This window comes from Crocodylus siamensis, chromosome 9, assembly GCF_052110815.1.
Source record: "Crocodylus siamensis isolate JL-2025a chromosome 9, ASM5211081v1, whole genome shotgun sequence".
In the NCBI taxonomy this organism is placed as follows: Eukaryota; Metazoa; Chordata; order Crocodylia; family Crocodylidae; genus Crocodylus; species Crocodylus siamensis.
Window position 1 is genome coordinate 35,905,265 of NC_143403.1, and position 17,117 is coordinate 35,922,381.

General features: G+C 44.7%; 1 protein-coding gene across 5 annotated transcripts in view; it reads left to right on the forward strand.

Annotated features, from left to right (window-relative positions):
* Positions 1-17,117, forward strand: part of NUP93 (nucleoporin 93) — a 152,148-nt gene that overhangs the window by 116,593 nt on the left and 18,438 nt on the right. For all 5 annotated transcript variants that reach the window (XM_090062178.1, XM_090062177.1, XM_090062179.1 and 2 more), the window contains 6 exons: positions 2,475-2,564; positions 5,549-5,688; positions 7,363-7,495; positions 9,427-9,584; positions 13,201-13,366; positions 15,347-15,440. In XM_090062178.1, coding sequence (XP_089918304.1) covers positions 2,475-2,564; positions 5,549-5,688; positions 7,363-7,495; positions 9,427-9,584; positions 13,201-13,366; positions 15,347-15,440 — 781 coding nt within the window. The remainder of the gene's footprint in view (positions 1-2,474; positions 2,565-5,548; positions 5,689-7,362; positions 7,496-9,426; positions 9,585-13,200; positions 13,367-15,346; positions 15,441-17,117) is intronic.

The window sequence follows — 17,117 nt, forward strand, 5'->3', positions numbered from 1 at the left end:
GATGCTTTGTGGTTCATTTGTCAGGTGGCATTAGAATTGATCTGAAAATTTTCAGAGGAAAATATTATATCTTTAACCAATGTGTTCTTTTTTTTTTAATTATTCAGGGACTAAGGTACTGATTGCTAGAAAAGTTGACAGCGCAGTAAAAGATAGAGCTTGATTTCCCTCCTCCCCTCACATGCCCAAATTGTGCATCTGAAACTGTGTGTGCAATTCCTTACCTTATTTGTGCACAGTCACCAAGACTGCATGCATGGGTCAGGCATTTGCATACCCAGGAAGTGAGTTATACATCTGCTTTACCATTTTTTTAAGAGTTGGCAATTGTATATGGAAATTGTTGTGTGTCAGTACACGCAGTTTTCTAATGTTGATCCTGAAACACCTGTATTCGTTTAATCACCATTTATATTGTTGTGAATATTAGGACTCAACTAACTTACTATCTGCAGTGTTAACTAACGTTCACTGTTACAGTGTGGTTAAAACATGTTTTTAGATTCCAAGGTGATCATTCCCCTTTTTTTTCCTTGGGTTAGAGAATGCCTTTGCTCTAATAGTCTATAAATATAAGAGTAAGGTTAATTCAGTAGACCGAGATTTATAGATCCCCCTAGTGGAAAACCAAGGTTCTTGATTTCAAAGGTACTTTGAAGAAAAGGAGATTAAGGGGTGGGGGAGTGTGGGGAAGAATTGGGGCGCAGAATAGCAGATTTCAAATTGTGTGAAAGGCTGCCATAAAGAAGATGGAGAACAACTGTTCTCTCCTGCCACAGAGGGCAGGACATGAAGTGATGGGTTTAGATTAAATCCCGTCTAACTTACTGTAAGAACTATAAGACAGTGGGAAAGAGCTGTGTGTGAAAATTATGGAATTTCTTTCACTGAAGGTTTTTTGAGAAGAGGCTGGGTGAGCACCTGCCTGGGCTGGCTAGTGCATCTGTGCAGCGAGTTGGATTAGACCAGTGGTGCTTGAGCTTTTACAGTAGCAGGCTGAGGGTAACTGGGCTACATTATGGGCCACTGTTCCCCTCTGGTTTACCTCTGGTGAACGGTGCCTGATGTAGAAGGGAGGTGAGGGAGAGAGCTTACCTCCGATATGTAGTTCCTGCTTGTGGAGTGTTGGGGAGAGTGAGCAGTGCCTGCCATAGGGGATGGGAGGAAAGGGAGTGGGAATGAGGAGGGAAGGCTACAGAGGGGATCACTGGCATGGTGCAGGACAGGGAAGGGGATGCAGTGGGCCTAACGGCTTGCTTTTGACATCTCTCTGTCCTCCCTCCCCTTCCCCCCCGCATACCGTGGTTACTTTAGGGGCCAGGTCTGGCTTGCTGTTTGGTGTTTAAACAGTGCTGAAGTAAACAGTCCTTGAGGTCTATTCCAGCACTATGATTTGAAGCATCTGCTGGTACTGTGGATTTCAGCAGCAGAGTAGGGTGCTTATTATGACTGAAAATCAGATGCTTGATGCACATACTGTTTCGGTATGATGTCCTTAGCGGTGAAGATCATTTTAATACATGGTAAGGCTTGATCCAGTATGTGAAGAACTGTTACCATGGAACTATGATGCAGTCGATTTAACTGACTCTGATACTGGAATCAAGTCAGGAAGCCAAGCCTAGTAATGTAGTAAGGTATAGTGAGCTGAGTCCCTTGCTTCTGTGCTAGGAAAACTGAGGAAGCAGTATATCCAGTCCTGGAGTGGGGGGGGTCCTTATCCCACTCCAGCATTGTCTTTCAGGCAGATGAAATGAGGGTTTTCAGAAGGAGCTGTGATCAGCCTCTTTCTGCTGGAAGGTCTTTAGATTGAGAATGAAGTAGAAAGTAGCAAAGTCAACATAGCTAAAATGAAACCATCATTTTTAAAAAATGGGTGGCTAAGGCTTCTGAATCCTTATCAAACGCTAAAATAAGTGACTGAAGTCAATGGGGAAAAAGCTAAAAATTGCTGTGCCTCAAGGATTTAAGAGATACAGGTTTCTGCTATGTGTTTTTTCTCTTTCCTGTGTTTTAAAAACACTGTTGCAGCTAAGTTACTAATTTTATGGCTTGCAAAATTCTGTTTCTTCCTCTTCAACAGGAGCCACGATGTGCAGTATAGTGAAATGTCACTGCTGTCTGATAGTCATGTATCTGCAAGCACTTTTTCCTCTTATAGTTAGTTGCAATTAGTCTGACATGGCAACCAGCACAATGCTCCACCATGCAGAACACCTGAATGATTGTATTGTTGTTGTCCTTCAGGGAGGCCTGAGGCCTTGGAGTACTGTGGAGGTGCACTTCATATTGCTGTCCACCACCCTCTGGTTTCCACACTGGAAGGAGCTAATGTGGCAGAGAAACTGGCTGAAGGCCCTGAAGGCCATCCGTTCATGAAGCCTATTTCAGATTCTGCTGCCGCAGTGGGGAAAAGTGGGTGGGGGAGGTAACCATATGTATGTTAATCTTGCTTATTTTTTGATGTGTTTCAGATTTATATTTATAATGAGAAGATAGTGAATGGACATCTGCAGCCTAACCTGGTAGACCTTTGTGCTGCTGTTGCAGAATTGGATGATAAGGTACTTCCAATAAGTTAACATAAGGAGATGTACTTAATCTGTTTTCAGCTGTGATTAGCAGCCTGCTGACATTGGTGAAAAAGTACTGATATCACAGAAAAGTTGCCTGGCTTTACAGAAAATACAAAGCCAAGAACAGAGTCTTCCTCATAGTTTCATAGTTAGTTTCATAGTTAGTAGGGAAGGGACCTGAGCAGGTCATCAAGTCCGACCCCCTGCCATGGCAGGAAAGAGTACTGGGGACAAACGACCCTAGCAAGGTGTTTGTCTAGCCTTGTCTTGAAGACCCCCAGGGTAGAAGCCAGCACCACTTTGCTTGGAAGTTGGTTCCAGATCCTAGCTGCCCTGACAGCGAGGTAGCGCCTCCTGATGTCTAATCTGAATTTACCCTCTGCCAGCTTGTCACCATTATTTCTAGTCACTCCTGGTAGTGCTTGGGGGAACAGGGACTCCCCCAGTGCCTGCTGGTCCCCTCTGACTAGTTTGTAGCATGCCACTAGATTCCCCCTCAGTCTTCTCTTCTGGAGGCTGAACAGGTTCAGGTCCCGTAGCCTGTCCTTGTAGGGCCTGCCCTGCTGCCCCGTGGCCCTCCTCTGGACCCTCTCCATGTTGTCCATATCCTTCTTGAAGTGTGGCACCCAGAACTGGACGCAGTACTCCAGCTGCAGCCTGACCAGTGCCGCATAGAGGGGGAGTATCACCTCCTTGGACCTCCTTGAGATGTATCTGTGGATGCATGACAAGGTGCGGTTGGCCTTCCTGACTGCATCCCCACACTGCCTGCTCATATTCATCTTGGCATCAATGATGACTCCAATTCTGCCTCTGCACTGACGAGAAGGGAGTTCCCCAACCTGTAGGTATGGTGCTGGTTCTTCCTCCCCAAGTGCATCACCTTGCACTCGTTGGTGTTGAATCCCATCCTATTCTCATCCACCCACCCCTGTAACTTGTCTAGGTCCGATTGTAGCCTATTCCTCCCTTCTAATGTGCCCACATCCCCCCACATCTTTGTGTTATCAGCAAATTTGAAGAGGGTGCTTTTTACCCCCTCGTCCAAGTCACTGGTGAAAATGTTGAACAGTGCAGGCCCAAGGACCGAGCCCTGGGGGACCCCACTGCCCACAACCTTCCAGGTTGAAAATGACCCATCCACTACCACTCTCTGGGTGCAGATCTCCAGCCAGTTGGCAACCCATCTGACTGTGTAGGTGTCAACACCAGAGTCCCCCAGTTTCTTAATGAGAACGGGGTGAAAGACAGTGTCAAAGGCCTTCCAAAAGTCCAGAAAGACTATGCCCCTGCATCTAAGGATTTGGTGACCTCGTCATAGAAGGCCACCAGGTTGGTCTGACAGGACCTGCCTCTAATGAACCCATGTTGGTTGCCCCTAAGCATAACCTCCCCTGCTGGCCCCTTGTGGACATGTGCCAGAATAATTCAAAAAGCTTACCCAGGATCGAGGTAAGACTAACTGGCCTATAGTTCCCCGGGTCTTCCTTTCTCCCTCTTTTGAAGATGGGAACCACATTGACTCTCTTCCAGTCCTCTGGCACCACACCAGAGTACCACAAGTGCTTGTAATGCAGTGCCAGGGGTCCCACAATGACCTCAGCCTCATCACTCTGGGGTGGAGATCATCCGGATCAGCTGATTTAAATACATCCAGTCCCTCCAGAAGTTCCCTGACTAGATCTTCCCTGACTCTTGGCCTAGGTGCGCCTTCCCTGGGGCCTGAGGGGGGTCCAGTGGGGGGGCTGATCTGGTCCCTGCTCAGGAAAATGGAGGCAAAGAAGTCCTCAGTGCAGCAGAACCTACTTGTGACCCTAAAGCAGTGAAAATCTATTTACGCTGAGCATAAAAGGGTCTTGTTGTTGCAGACTACAATTCCTTATACAATGACAGAGATCCTTAGAAAAAGTTGTCACTTTTAGTGGGTTCTCTGGTGTCCTGCTTTAAAAATATTACCCCAGGATAATCATATCCAACATATTTTATGAGCATTGCCAAAGGATTCATAGGTGGGAGGACATTCAGCTTTGGACCATGGCCAATTTAAATTAGTCCCTGATGATAATTGTGGTGTCCATGTTTTAAGTTCAGGCACCAATCAAATAACAGAATGGTGGATTTAATCTTGCATTAAACCTACTTTTCCCCTCATTTGTTGGATTCCTACTATAGCAGAATCACTGAAATATGTTGTACTGTAAAAATTAACTCCTCAAGTTGTTCTACATTGTGCCCTTTTGCAAAAGATCTCTTTACCTTCATACTGATTTATGGCAATCTCTGAAGTTGCTATTGGCACAGAACATCTCCACTGAATTTGCTCTGCTTTTTCTTCTATGATATTTTTTCAATTATAACAACAACTTAAGATTTCCATAAGCATCCAAGGACATATTATTCCAGGCATCCCCAAACAAAGCTAGACATGATGCTTGATCCAAAGATTTGTTCACTGTGTAATTTAATTTTTCTGATAAATTACTGAATAGATTAGCCAACCTTATAGTCTACCTTTACCATGCTAGAGCTTTATTTACTAATCAGTTTATTTTCATGTATGTTGTCATTTTAAAAAACCCCCAAAGAAACAACCAGTTTGTGAGAAATATTAGGAGCTGTTTATGAGCACTGAATGTCCAGCCAGTTCTCTGAAACCACCAGTTTGGTTCTAACTGTTTGGTTCTGACTAACTGTTGACTCAGGCAAAATTTTTGCAGTCAAATTTGTTTTAAAGGAATTCAGAGAAGGTTATGGAGACCTCATACTAGCATTAGGCTAATAATGATTTTCCCTGTGGACTCATTCTGTCAAACAGAAAGTTTACCCTGTTGCTTGCTTCTACCACCTTCATCTAAGTTTTGACTGACTGGAATTTATCCTTTGTTATGTTAAAAAAAAAATCACATAGATCAAACTAGTTCAATTACTAATCTCCATAGTAACAATTGTTGCTTGGAATGCTTTATTTGTAGAATATCTCTGAGATGTGGGGCATGGTTAAACAAATGACAGATGTTTCGCTGATTCCCGCAAGTGATGCATTAAAAGTACGGACCAGCATGGAGGTGCGGATGGAGTTTGTAAAACAAGCTCTGCGATATCTAGAGCAAAGGTAAGGTAAATGTTATGTAGCAATCCATCCTTTTGAGTTCCCAAAGAATTACATTCAGCAATTTTCCTGCACTAGGGCTACTCAAAACATCATACCTTGAATAAGGTATATTGCACATATAGAACAGTTACAGCAACAAATAAGTGGCTGCAAAGTTTGGCTCAAAGCAGAATCTTGCTGATTTGCGCTGGGATCTGTTCATTGCATATGTGGCCACAGACCTGAATACGAGACTGATTCTTTCGAGCAGCTGGCATTATGAGACTACAGGACAGATTATAATAGAAGGAAGGTGATAGGTTCAGTAGTTCTGCATAGGTATTTGCAGATGTTGATCTGCTTTTGAGCACTACAGGTACTGGTATGTGCCAAAATGACATGCTAGGATGAAATGTTTTTTCTTTCAACCATAGCCTTCTTTTGGTCACTAACAGTTGGTTGCCACGCCTCATCAATACTCTCTCTCATTATCACTCATGGGCTCAGTGGCAGCATGCCCATCTATTTCCAGATGAATTGATGCATCAGAAGAATCCTCTGCTCCCAATTCATTAGCAGCAGCAATACCCAACAGGCCAGTTAGGCTCTTAACCCAATTTGCCAAGTATCCAATTTGCTAAATTATCTCAGTCACATTAACTACAAGTGGAAATTAGGCATGCAGTTACATACATATTATTTTCCCCCTTCCACCGGTTTTGAAATTGGGCCCTTCAGGCTTACTATTTTTAAAGCCCAAGTGACGTGCTTTGCAGCATTCATTTTTATTTGCCATCAATTGGCCAATTGGTAAAATGAGATTGAACTTCACTTGCTGTGATTTTCAACCCTCACCGTTGCTACAGTGAACCTTCCATAAATTTAAGGCATTCACAGCTGGTCTTGTGTCAGGTCATTTACAGCAGACATCTGTGATCTTGAGCCCTGAGGAACATGCTTAACTCAACCATAACTCTAGAGTTAGTATCAGGTGACATTATGATACTTTTACTTTCTTCAGTTTACCATAGCTTTTCATGTGTGCCTTTATCTGGAAGATTTGTCTTTTAGGCTGGTGTTCTGTAGTTTGCATCCTGTGGAGGAGGAAGTGTTTGTATCTCACTGGTCTCTTGTCACCTGATGGGGAAAAAAAGGAGCTCATTGAAGCTGTCCCAGCTACATGTATAATGGTGCTACAGTTTACTAACTCAGGATATTCCTCCTTATTCCCTGTAGGTCCAGTATATGGAGAGGTTTTATTGGCTTGCCTCAGTTAATTACTTTCTTTGCTGTTTTTGATGTTCCCAAATCTGTCATGGCTTTTTTGTAAAGACTTTGTGTCTGGATTTTCTTCCCATTATGATTTTCTTCCAATATTTTTACATTTATCTGTCCAAGGGCTGTTGCATGAATGGAGGAAAGTGGGCCTGTGGTATTCTCAGTGTTCTTTTGTGTCAGTAGTTAGGTGAGAGCTGAACTGTAGTGCATTGTAAAAATCAAAGTTTACAATTTTGCATCTAATTTCCACATACAAATATCTGTGTGAAGGAATGTAATTATACATGATGTTGCCACCAAAATGGTGTTCAAACATTGCAGTCGTGCACTCAGAGGTAGATGTTTCAGTTGAACTGGAAAAGATAATGGGCTTCTTGTACCGGGAGTGTTTTACTTTACTGAAACGGTTTCTTACAGTTACATGAATTACACGTTGGTGACGGTCTTTGGAAACTTACACCAGGCTCAGTTGGGTGGAATACCTGGGACCTACCAGCTAGTCCGCAGTTTCCTTAACATCAAACTCCCAGCACCTGTCCCTGGACTTCAGGTACCTTCAGTAATACAGCTCAAATACCGTTGCAATCCTATTCACAGTAATGCAGCCCTGAGGGTGTCATATAATTTTGAATGCATTGGGTAAGGTTGCCTGTCTTTTTCTCCTGAATTATTTACAGATAAAATAATGAGGAAAAAATAGAAACTCCTTAACTTGCTTTGGCAACAGTTACAAAAGTGTGGTCAAGGCTTGTACCTGAGCCCTTATAATTACAACATATTAGGATTCTTTGTGAAGGGGAACTAACAGGCATTAAAATAGATGAGGGTAAGAAATATTAGATATGCACAGATTTAACGAGTTAAATTTAAAAAACAATTAAGCAGTTTTCTTTTGTACTGCTGCAGCCATATAGTTATGTGGCAGCCATATAGATATGTAGGTACAGTTGATGTATAGATGTCTAGGTCCTGAACTTTGAAGCACAAGCAAAAACCAATTATTTAGAAATCTCAACAAAATCAAATTCATGAACCTGTAACAGTGGGTGAAAAAAATTGTGCCAGCAACTAAATTGTGCCTGTATATTTGAAAGTATTAATGGGGAAGTTGGTTTGAGACACTGTCCAAAATCAAATGGAGTATTTTAAAGATATATGAAATAGAAACCTGAACAGTTCAAATTCAGCTCAATCATTGCTTACCCAGTGAGACCCACATTTAGTATGGGTATTTTTCTCTATCAGTAACAGTATCACTAATATTTTATAGTGTTATATCCAAAGCCCACTGAAATTGAACATAAAGGCTTGCATTGGTGCTAGAGAATAATATCAGGCTTTCCATTTAACTGACATTTGGTTTATTGCAGGTGAAAATCTTCTGAGCTCATCTCTTAAATAAAACCTTAATAAGTGACAGTAATTGGAAAGGGTGCTTTTTTTAACAGAATTATTTTCTATTGAAGTAATAGTCCTAACTGAACCCTTTTTTATGCTCGTGTCTTCAATATGTTAAAGCTTTTTAACTAGTTGATGTTGGAGTTTGTTTTAGGGTTTTCATTTGGTGTCTTTCTGTGGTTTGGCATAACCTTTCCCCAGACTTTTCCACTCCCAAGGGAGAAGAATGAATCTCAGCAATTGAAGTAAGCTGGTAGAAAGAGAAATTGTAGCTAGTGGGTAATTAATCATCTTCCCAGAAGCTCACACAGGGAATCACAATGGCAACCAGCAGCATGAAATCCTGATTGGTAAATGATTGAGGAAGAAGCTTAGCATACCATGTGCTGTAGTAAATACAAATTTATTATGTGCATCACCAAAACCCATCAGAACTTTTATGTCTATTGTTCCTTTCAACAATTTGGAATCAGAGGAGCAGAGTGAGGAGTACTTCTGTACAAAGGTAGTAAAAACAATTCAGTGAAGTGTTTTGATCTGCTCTTATGTATTTACTGACATGGCACTACACCAGAAGCCTTCTCCTGCCCATTCTAAAGTAGATGAGGTAATACATAAAAAGCAAAAAGAGTTGATCAGAATCTGGAACACTCATCAACCCCAAGAAAATAAGCATACATCCAGTGGCTCTTACAAATCTCACCCCTGTTCTCTGCCCCATTAATTACTTCTGCTACCTTGATTTGCTAGAACTGGAAGGCATAAAAAGTCATTTTTCTCACAGCCCTTTGTCAATGCAAATAGGAGAATGACAACAGCTGACTGCCTACTTACTCTCTTGTGCTCTTACTGTTGCGACTTAGTAAAGGTTGCTTCTTATGCAAGTGGGTATTGACAGGCACAGCTTCCTTGAAATGTTGAAGTGGGCTGGAATCCAGGCTGTTGTTACACAAACAGGATTCTCATGGAAGTGGGGAGTTGGGTATAAAAGCAAACTTTGGGATGTTGCCAGAAGAAAATGAAGTAGGTTGGCATGTCCAAAAAGAAAACAGAGTATCATAAGAGCTGTTTTTCTGTTCTCAGGATGGGGAAGTGGAAGGCCATCCTGTCTGGGCATTGATTTATTATTGCATACGCTGTGGAGATCTCCTTGCAGCTCTGCATGTGGTGAATCGGGCACAGCACCAGCTGGGAGAGTTTAAAACCTGGTTCCAGGAGTATATGCTCAGTAAAGATAAAAGGTATGGTAGACTAGGAAGGGGCTTCTGTGGTGAAAATTCTTTCAGAGAATGGGGAATCCTTTGAGCAGGAAAATGAAATGCTGTTGTATCCTTACCAGAGATCTGGGTTTTCTGTTTCCCCAGGAGAAACAGAGAAAAATGCAGATTTCCCCCTTTACCCAAGGAAAACATGGATTTTTGATTTTAACAGAGAAACTGCAGATTTTACACATTTGCAAAGAGTTCTCTGTAGGCTGGTGGAGTTCCAGCCAGCAAGGAGCTGTGGGGGGGGAGCAGGAGGAGGGCGGTCAGGCAGGGGGCACCATGTGCATGTGCATGTGCTCTCGCAGGTAAGTCAGGGGGAGTTGGGGGGAATGAGGTCCCCATAAGGAGGGATGGAGGGAGTTAGACAGAGCTGCTGCCCAGCTGGGGGGTGCTTGGGGCACAGTTGCAGGGCTCCAATGGGGAGGTGGATGGGGCTGCAGGGGGCTTGTCTGGGGGATAGGGGGTGGGGCCAGCTCCCCACCACTGTGCACACTCCAGGGGGCCAGTGGGAGCCCATACCCCCCAGATCTGTGTGCTGGGAGGGCTTTGGGCTCAGGCTCCCTGCCCTGCTGCCCTCCCTGGGACCTCTGCAGCCCAGTGGGTGCATGCGGGAAAGCTTCTGGCTGCTGCAAACTCCGTGCTGCCCTGGCGTGCAGCCAGGGAATACTGCTACACAGGCAAGGAATGCCTCGCCAAGGCAGCTGCGGAGCTTGCAGCTGCAAGAAGCATTTATTTATTTATTTATTTTAGCAAATTTTTAATATTACAAGCCAAATCAATTCCAAATCTGTGAATCATTCAAGAGCTGTATATGGCCTCTACTACTGGCAGACATACACCACCCCCACTTGGAAATTCAGATGTTTCCAAATCATTTGGCGGGCATCTTACATGCAGACTCAAGCCCAGAGGCTTGGGGTTCAGATGTCCCTGCATTTTGCTTGCCCTCAGCCATATTGCCACAGAAGCAAGGTAGGAAAGACTCCTTCCTAGCTTGTAGCAGCAAGAAGCTTCCCCTCACCACCCCATTCTGCCCTGTAGTGCTGGGTCGCACCTGTTGGGTTGCAGAGACCTTGGGGGAGGGCAGTAAGGTGAGGAGCCGGAGCCTATGGTAGGCAGCCTGAGCCCTCAGCAGGCAACCCGCACCCATCCTGCACACAGATCTGGGGGGCATGGGTCCCCCCTGCCCCTCCAGGAGTGTATGCAGTAGCAAGGAGTTGGCCCTAACCTGAGCCTGCAGCAGACAGGCAGCAGGGATGGGGAGCCAGATTCCATTCTGCTGCAGCAGCCGCTACCTCCTGTGGGCAGCAGCTGGGGCTTGGGTGCTTCTGTGGGGCGGCAGGGGGCTGTGGACCCGGGTCCCTGGCCCCATAGCCCTGGTAGCTGGGAGCTGCCTCCAGCAGGGCTGGGGGCGGGCAAGGGTCTATGGGTGGGGAGTGAGGGGCATCTGCAGGACCAGTGGGGATGTGGGAGGAATGAGGGGCACCCATGAGTCTGGGGTGCTGTGGGTAAGAAGTGAGGAGCACCAGCAGGGCTGGGGGGCTATGGCTTGGGAGTGGGGCTTGGACCTATGTTCTGTGAGCTAAGGGGGCAGGGGGAGCTCTGATTTTCTGTGATTAAAAAACCCAGAAGTCAAATACCAAATTTTATAGGTATTTAGAATTTATTTTATTATAGCGATTGAGGTACTGGTAGGCTTCCAAATTGCTTTAAAATTGTAAATATATCAAGAAAACATTTGTGTTCAACTGGTACCTATATATATATATAGAGTGGTCTTTCATTTTAATCACGGATTTTGGGTTTTTAATCAGAGAGTTTGGAATTTTTTTATCAGGGAAAACGAGGATCCCTGCTTCTTACTAGTGGCTCCATGCATTTAATTTGTACAGTAAAATCTCTGTTATCCGGCTTCCCCTTGGAATGGGGGATGCCAGTTAATCAAATATGCTGGTTAATCAAATGTGCACTGTCTGGTGCATTCCCTGGCATCAGTGTGCTGGGGGACAGAGAGGGGGGGCCCCGTGCAGGCTGCTTTGCCCTGGGCTGTGTGCCAAAGAAGTGGCAAAGAAAAACTCAGCTCGGTGAAACTGTAAGTCCCCCAGAAGTGGTACTTCGGGTTTCACTTTTGCCGCATCCCTTGGATGCCAGTTAGTGGAGTTTTCTGGCTAATAAAGTGCCCGTTAACACAGCTTTTGCTGTACATAAGAAGACTGTGTACATTTTAAACTTGTGGCTTTGAAATCTAGAAACCTCCAAAGAGAGAGAATTGTTTGAAAATATGCAGGGATTTACACTTCAAAACTAATATACCAGTGTTAGCTTCATTTTTTTAGCAGGTGATCCACTTTCTAGGATGGTGGGATATTGGACTTTACAGAACTGATCTGATACGCAGTTGTAAATCCTATTTTTTGTTACCCTGTTGCATGCTTCATTTTAAAATCCTTTTAGGATGCACTCCTCACTAACTTTCAACATGGGTAGCACTTGCAACAAAACCAATTGTTATATAAAAGGATTCAGGTGACTAAGAGCTTGACTTGCTTGGGAATTGTATGAAGCAGCTGTTCTCAGGAAGCAGGGTGAACAGGTAGAGGTGGCACATGCTGAGATGGTTTCAGGATCTGGGTTGTTGAGGGACAATAAGAAACCGGGTATAGATCAGTGTTGTGATTTAAACCATTTAATGTATCACTTTACCCTGTGTTGTTCTTGGTAATACCAGTTAAGACACCAATCACATAGGCACACTTGAGCAGAATAAATGCCCATATTTTTGTGGGATCAGGTTCTGAATAACTATGAAAAATGCTGTAAGTGCTACTAGTCAAGTGTTTTGTTTTGTTTTGCTTTGTCTAAGGTAGATTTATTCATACTCTTATGGATTGATTTGGCTCTCAAAATCCAAGACGGCGCACATTATAGCAGTACTGTTCCAGAAACCACGATGACAATTTTGTCGTGGTTTCCATTACCAACATTTTAAAAATAGACAGTATAATTGATTCATTTTGTTTTTATTTCATCCATAAAAATGTAGTTTGTCTCCAGAGTTGACAAATAAGATCTTATTATGGGTCTAGAAGAACATTTTATTTTTTATTTGATTCCTTAAGCTTCCCTGTAAGCAAAGTATAATGTTAAAGAATATAGTACTAAACATTAATGCTAAAGTTTAAACAGTTTTTCTCATACTGGACTCCATATTATAGAACTTGACTCGCTTTAGTAAACTTGTTGTGACCCAAGTGTTCCTTTTTCTTATCCCGGGCTAAGAATTGCTGGAGTGAGTGAGATTGTATAAAATTGGGCTCACCCCTCTGATACCCACTTAATTTAGTGTTCATGCTTTTTTTTTTAAACAACTCTCATTTTACATTTTAGTAAAGTTTTTAAAAATATTTTAAGCATTTTGTTTAGGAAAAAAGCCTTTTGTATGTCTTTAGTATTAACAGTACTTAGTATTCTTTGTAATTGTGAATAGCAGGTGAAAGGGATGTCTTTGTGTTTCTAGATTTCTAGTGGGGAAGTTGGAAATTGTCAGTTTTCCTAAGTGCCTAGTCTAATTGTCTGGTTTTATTTTTTTTAGATTATCCCCTGCCACTGAAAATAAGCTTCGCCTCCATTACAGACGAGCCCTGAGGAACAATACTGACCCTTACAAAAGAGCTGTTTATTGTATCATAGGCCGGTGTGACATCACTGATAACCAGAGTGAAGTTGCTGATAAAACAGAAGATTATCTTTGGCTGAAGGTAAGTCATATTTTAATATTGGAATTTCATAGTTCATATCCTTAGTTGTTGTAAATTAGTAGTGTAAGAGTGGTGTTGTAGCCATGATGGTCCAGAAATTATGCAAGAAGTTAAAATATCATCCTAAGAAATCCTTGCTGCTTGTGTTGTTGTAAATCAGCATTGCTCCATTGACAGCAAGGGATACACCCTGATGCTGAGCTTACCATCAATCCTGGATAAGCTTTCTGAGAGAATTATCTTGGCACATGTCCACAAGGGGAGATTATGCTTGGGGGCAGCCAACACGGGTTCATTAGAAGCAGGTCCTGTCAGACCAACCTGGTGGTCTTCTATGACCAGGTCACCAAATGCTTAGATGCAGGGGTAGCAGTAGACATAGTCTTTCTGGACTTTGGAAGGCCTTCGACACTGTCTCTCACCCCGTTCTCATTAAAAAACTGGGGGACTGTGGTGTCAACACCTACACAACCAAATGGGTCACCAACTGGCTGGAGTCTGCACCCAGAGTGTGGTGGTGGATGGGTTATTTCTGACTTGGAGGGATGTGGGCAGCGGGGTCCCCCAGGGCTCAGTCCTCGGGCCCGCACTGTTCAACATCTTCATCAGTGACTTGGATGAGGGAGTAAAAAGCACCCTGTTCAAATTTGCTGATGACACTAAGATGTGGGGGGATGTGGGCACATTAGAAGGGAGGAATAGTCTACAATCGGACCTAGACAGGTTACAGGGGTAGGTGGATGAGAATAGGATGGGATTCAACACCAACGAGTACAAGGTGATGCACTTGGGGAGGAAGAACCAGCACCATACCTACAGGCTGGGGAACTCCCTTCTTGGTCAGTGCAGAGACAGAAAAGGATCTTGGAGTCATCATTGACTCCAAGATGAACATGGGCCAACAGTGTGGGGATGCAGTCAGGAAGGCCAACCGCACCTTGTCATGCATCCGCAGATGCGTCTTGAGCAGGTCCAAGGAGGTGATCCTCCCCCTCTATGTGGCACTGGTCAGGCTGCATCTGGAGTATTGCATCCAGTTCTGGGCGTTGCACTTCAGGAGGGATGTAGACAACATGGAGAGGGTCCATAGGAAGGCCACTCGCATGATCAGGGGCAGCAGGGCAGGCCCTATGAGGAGAGGCTAAGGGACCTGAACCTGTTCAGCCTCCAGAAGAGAAGGCTGAGGGGGGATCTAGTGGCCTGTTACAAACCAGTCAGAGGGGACCAGCAGGCATTGGGGGTGTCCCTGTTCCCCTGAGTGCTACCAGGAGTGACTAGAAATAACGGTCACAAGCTGGCAGAGGGTAAATACAGATTAGACATTAGGCGCTACTTCATGGTCAGGGCAGCTAGGATCTGGAACCGACTTCGAAGCAAAGTGGTGCTGGCTCCTACCCTGGGGGTCTTTAAGACAAGGCTAGACAAACACCTTGCTAGGGTCGTTTGACCCCAGCATCCTTTCCTGCCCATGGCAGGGGGTTGGACTTGATGATCTGCTCAGGTCCCTTCCGACCCTACAAACTATGAAACTATGTTTTCACCATCTTGTGCGCCGTTCCTTAGAGATATAACTACTTGAAAAGGAGGAAGGGTTGAGGGAGGTAGCTTTTCCTCCAGCATTATAGGAAGTTACTCTGTATTCCTGGGCATTCTCACTAGTCCATTCTAGTCTTTCAGTTGCATTATGATGATGCATGTGGGTCCCTATTTGGTAACAAAATGGTGGCAGAAATGTAAGTACAACTCCAGTTTGTAGTTCTGTGTGCCATCAGAGCTGACATGTAATAGCGAGGTAACTTCTCCTCCTTAGGAACTCTAAGGTGAATATATAGGGATTCTGTAATTCGTCTTTCTCACATATTCACACACTAAGAATTGTGAATGAAAGTGCTTGCTAGTTAGTTGACTGGTTCCTAGCATGTTGTGGAGGAGAAATTTATTTAAGTGTCTTCATTTCTGTTTCTTTTCTTTTCTGTTTAGCTCAAGCAAGTGTGTTTTGATGATGATGGTACCAGCTCCCCACAAGATAGGTTAACTTTATCACAGTTCCAGAAACAACTACTTGAAGACTATGGTAAGAAAGTTTACATGGGGCTCTGTTGCTGTTCTGTTTCTTTCTGCTTAAGGTATTTTCCGGTTGTAATTATGTAAACAGTCCAGATGGCCCCTTCACTTATCCATTACTCACTGCTGAGGTTACAGATACTCTTGGATAAATTAGCAACCAGACATAGCATTCCTTTAGAAAAATAGCAGATCTCATAAGGACCGACTGAATTTAGCTTCTGAGTAGCCCAGATAAATTCCAGATGCTTTCTATATGAGGGGCTCTGTGTGTTTTGCCCATTGTAAACTACAAACTATTTTTTCTGGGTCTGCTAAACCAGCGGTGGGCAAAATATGGCCTGCGGACTGAATATGGCCTGCCAGGCCACTTCCATTTGGCCCGCGGTGCCCCCCAGAATGAATTGTGCCCCATCCAGCCCTTGCACCCACGAGGGCAGAAGCAAGGCACCTACACCCACCCCCAACATATCCTATTCTGCCTTGCTCCCACCCTCATGGGTGGACAGGCTGGCTCAGGTACCATGGGTGTGGTTGCTGCAGCAGGCTTCCCTAGTGTCCTGCTCTATCTGGGCAGCAGATAGAGAAGTGGGGGGAAGGGGGGACTGCAGTAGGGGGGTGGCAGCAGGACTGAGCTCAGGTGTGCAGGTTGTGGGTGTGAGAGGTATGGGGACTCCCCCACTCTCTGCCCTCCATGGCGCACATCCCTTGCAGGCTGCAGGGGCAGCAACAGCATGGGGGGGTTACTCTGCTTGGTGCTAGTGCCTGGCTCCTGGCTCTGGCCAGTGCTGCAAGGAGTGCAGCCCCTGCTGGGCCATTTATTTCCCTGGCACTCCCTGCACTCACCGGGCATAGCAGGGAAGCCCCAGGCACTGGGCTGGGGCAGGGAAAGCAGCTGGCTCCAGCACCTGGGGGTTCCCTCCTGTGCCCGATGAGTGTGGGGAACTCCTCGCTGTGATGTGCAGCGTTGGCCAGAGCCAGGCACCAGCGCCCCTGCCTGCTGCTGCACCATGGTGGGGTGTGGGGGGAAGGGTCCCCACACCCCTCATACCCCACACACACACCCACCAGTGTTGCTTGCGTTGACTGCAGGAGAGGACAGTGTGTTCCACAGCCCCACACCCACACCCCACAAATGCCCCACAACCCCAACATACCCTATGCCTCCCACATGCAGCCACACCCCCTCACAAACTCCCCCTGCACCCCACCATAAACACCCCCACATCTTCCCCACCCCCATGCATACCTCTCCACACAATATAAAAGACTAAGAATTTATTTTTGAATTATTATGCAGTCATTTCTATATACAGTACACAAACACAAATCATGACAAAAATATTGTTTATAATAAAATTAAAATATGTTATAATAGGTGTTTGACTTCTAGTGTATGATTTGGTTTTTTTCTGGTTCTAAGATGGCAACCCCCCCTCCCAAAAGGAGTATTTCTGGTGGGGAAGAGGAGGGACTTCTGGTGGCAAATATCAGGGGTTAAGGGTAGGACTTCTGGTCCCAAAAGCCAGCCAGGGGCCGAGGTACCTGTCAAGGGGTGGGGCTACCCATACGGGCCTCAATAGCTTACCCAAACCTTGTTAAGCGGCCTTCCGCCTGAAATAATTGCCCGCCCCTGTGCTAAGCTCTTCCAGTTTAGCTGCCACTACCTGAAATTGAGAAAAGAAAA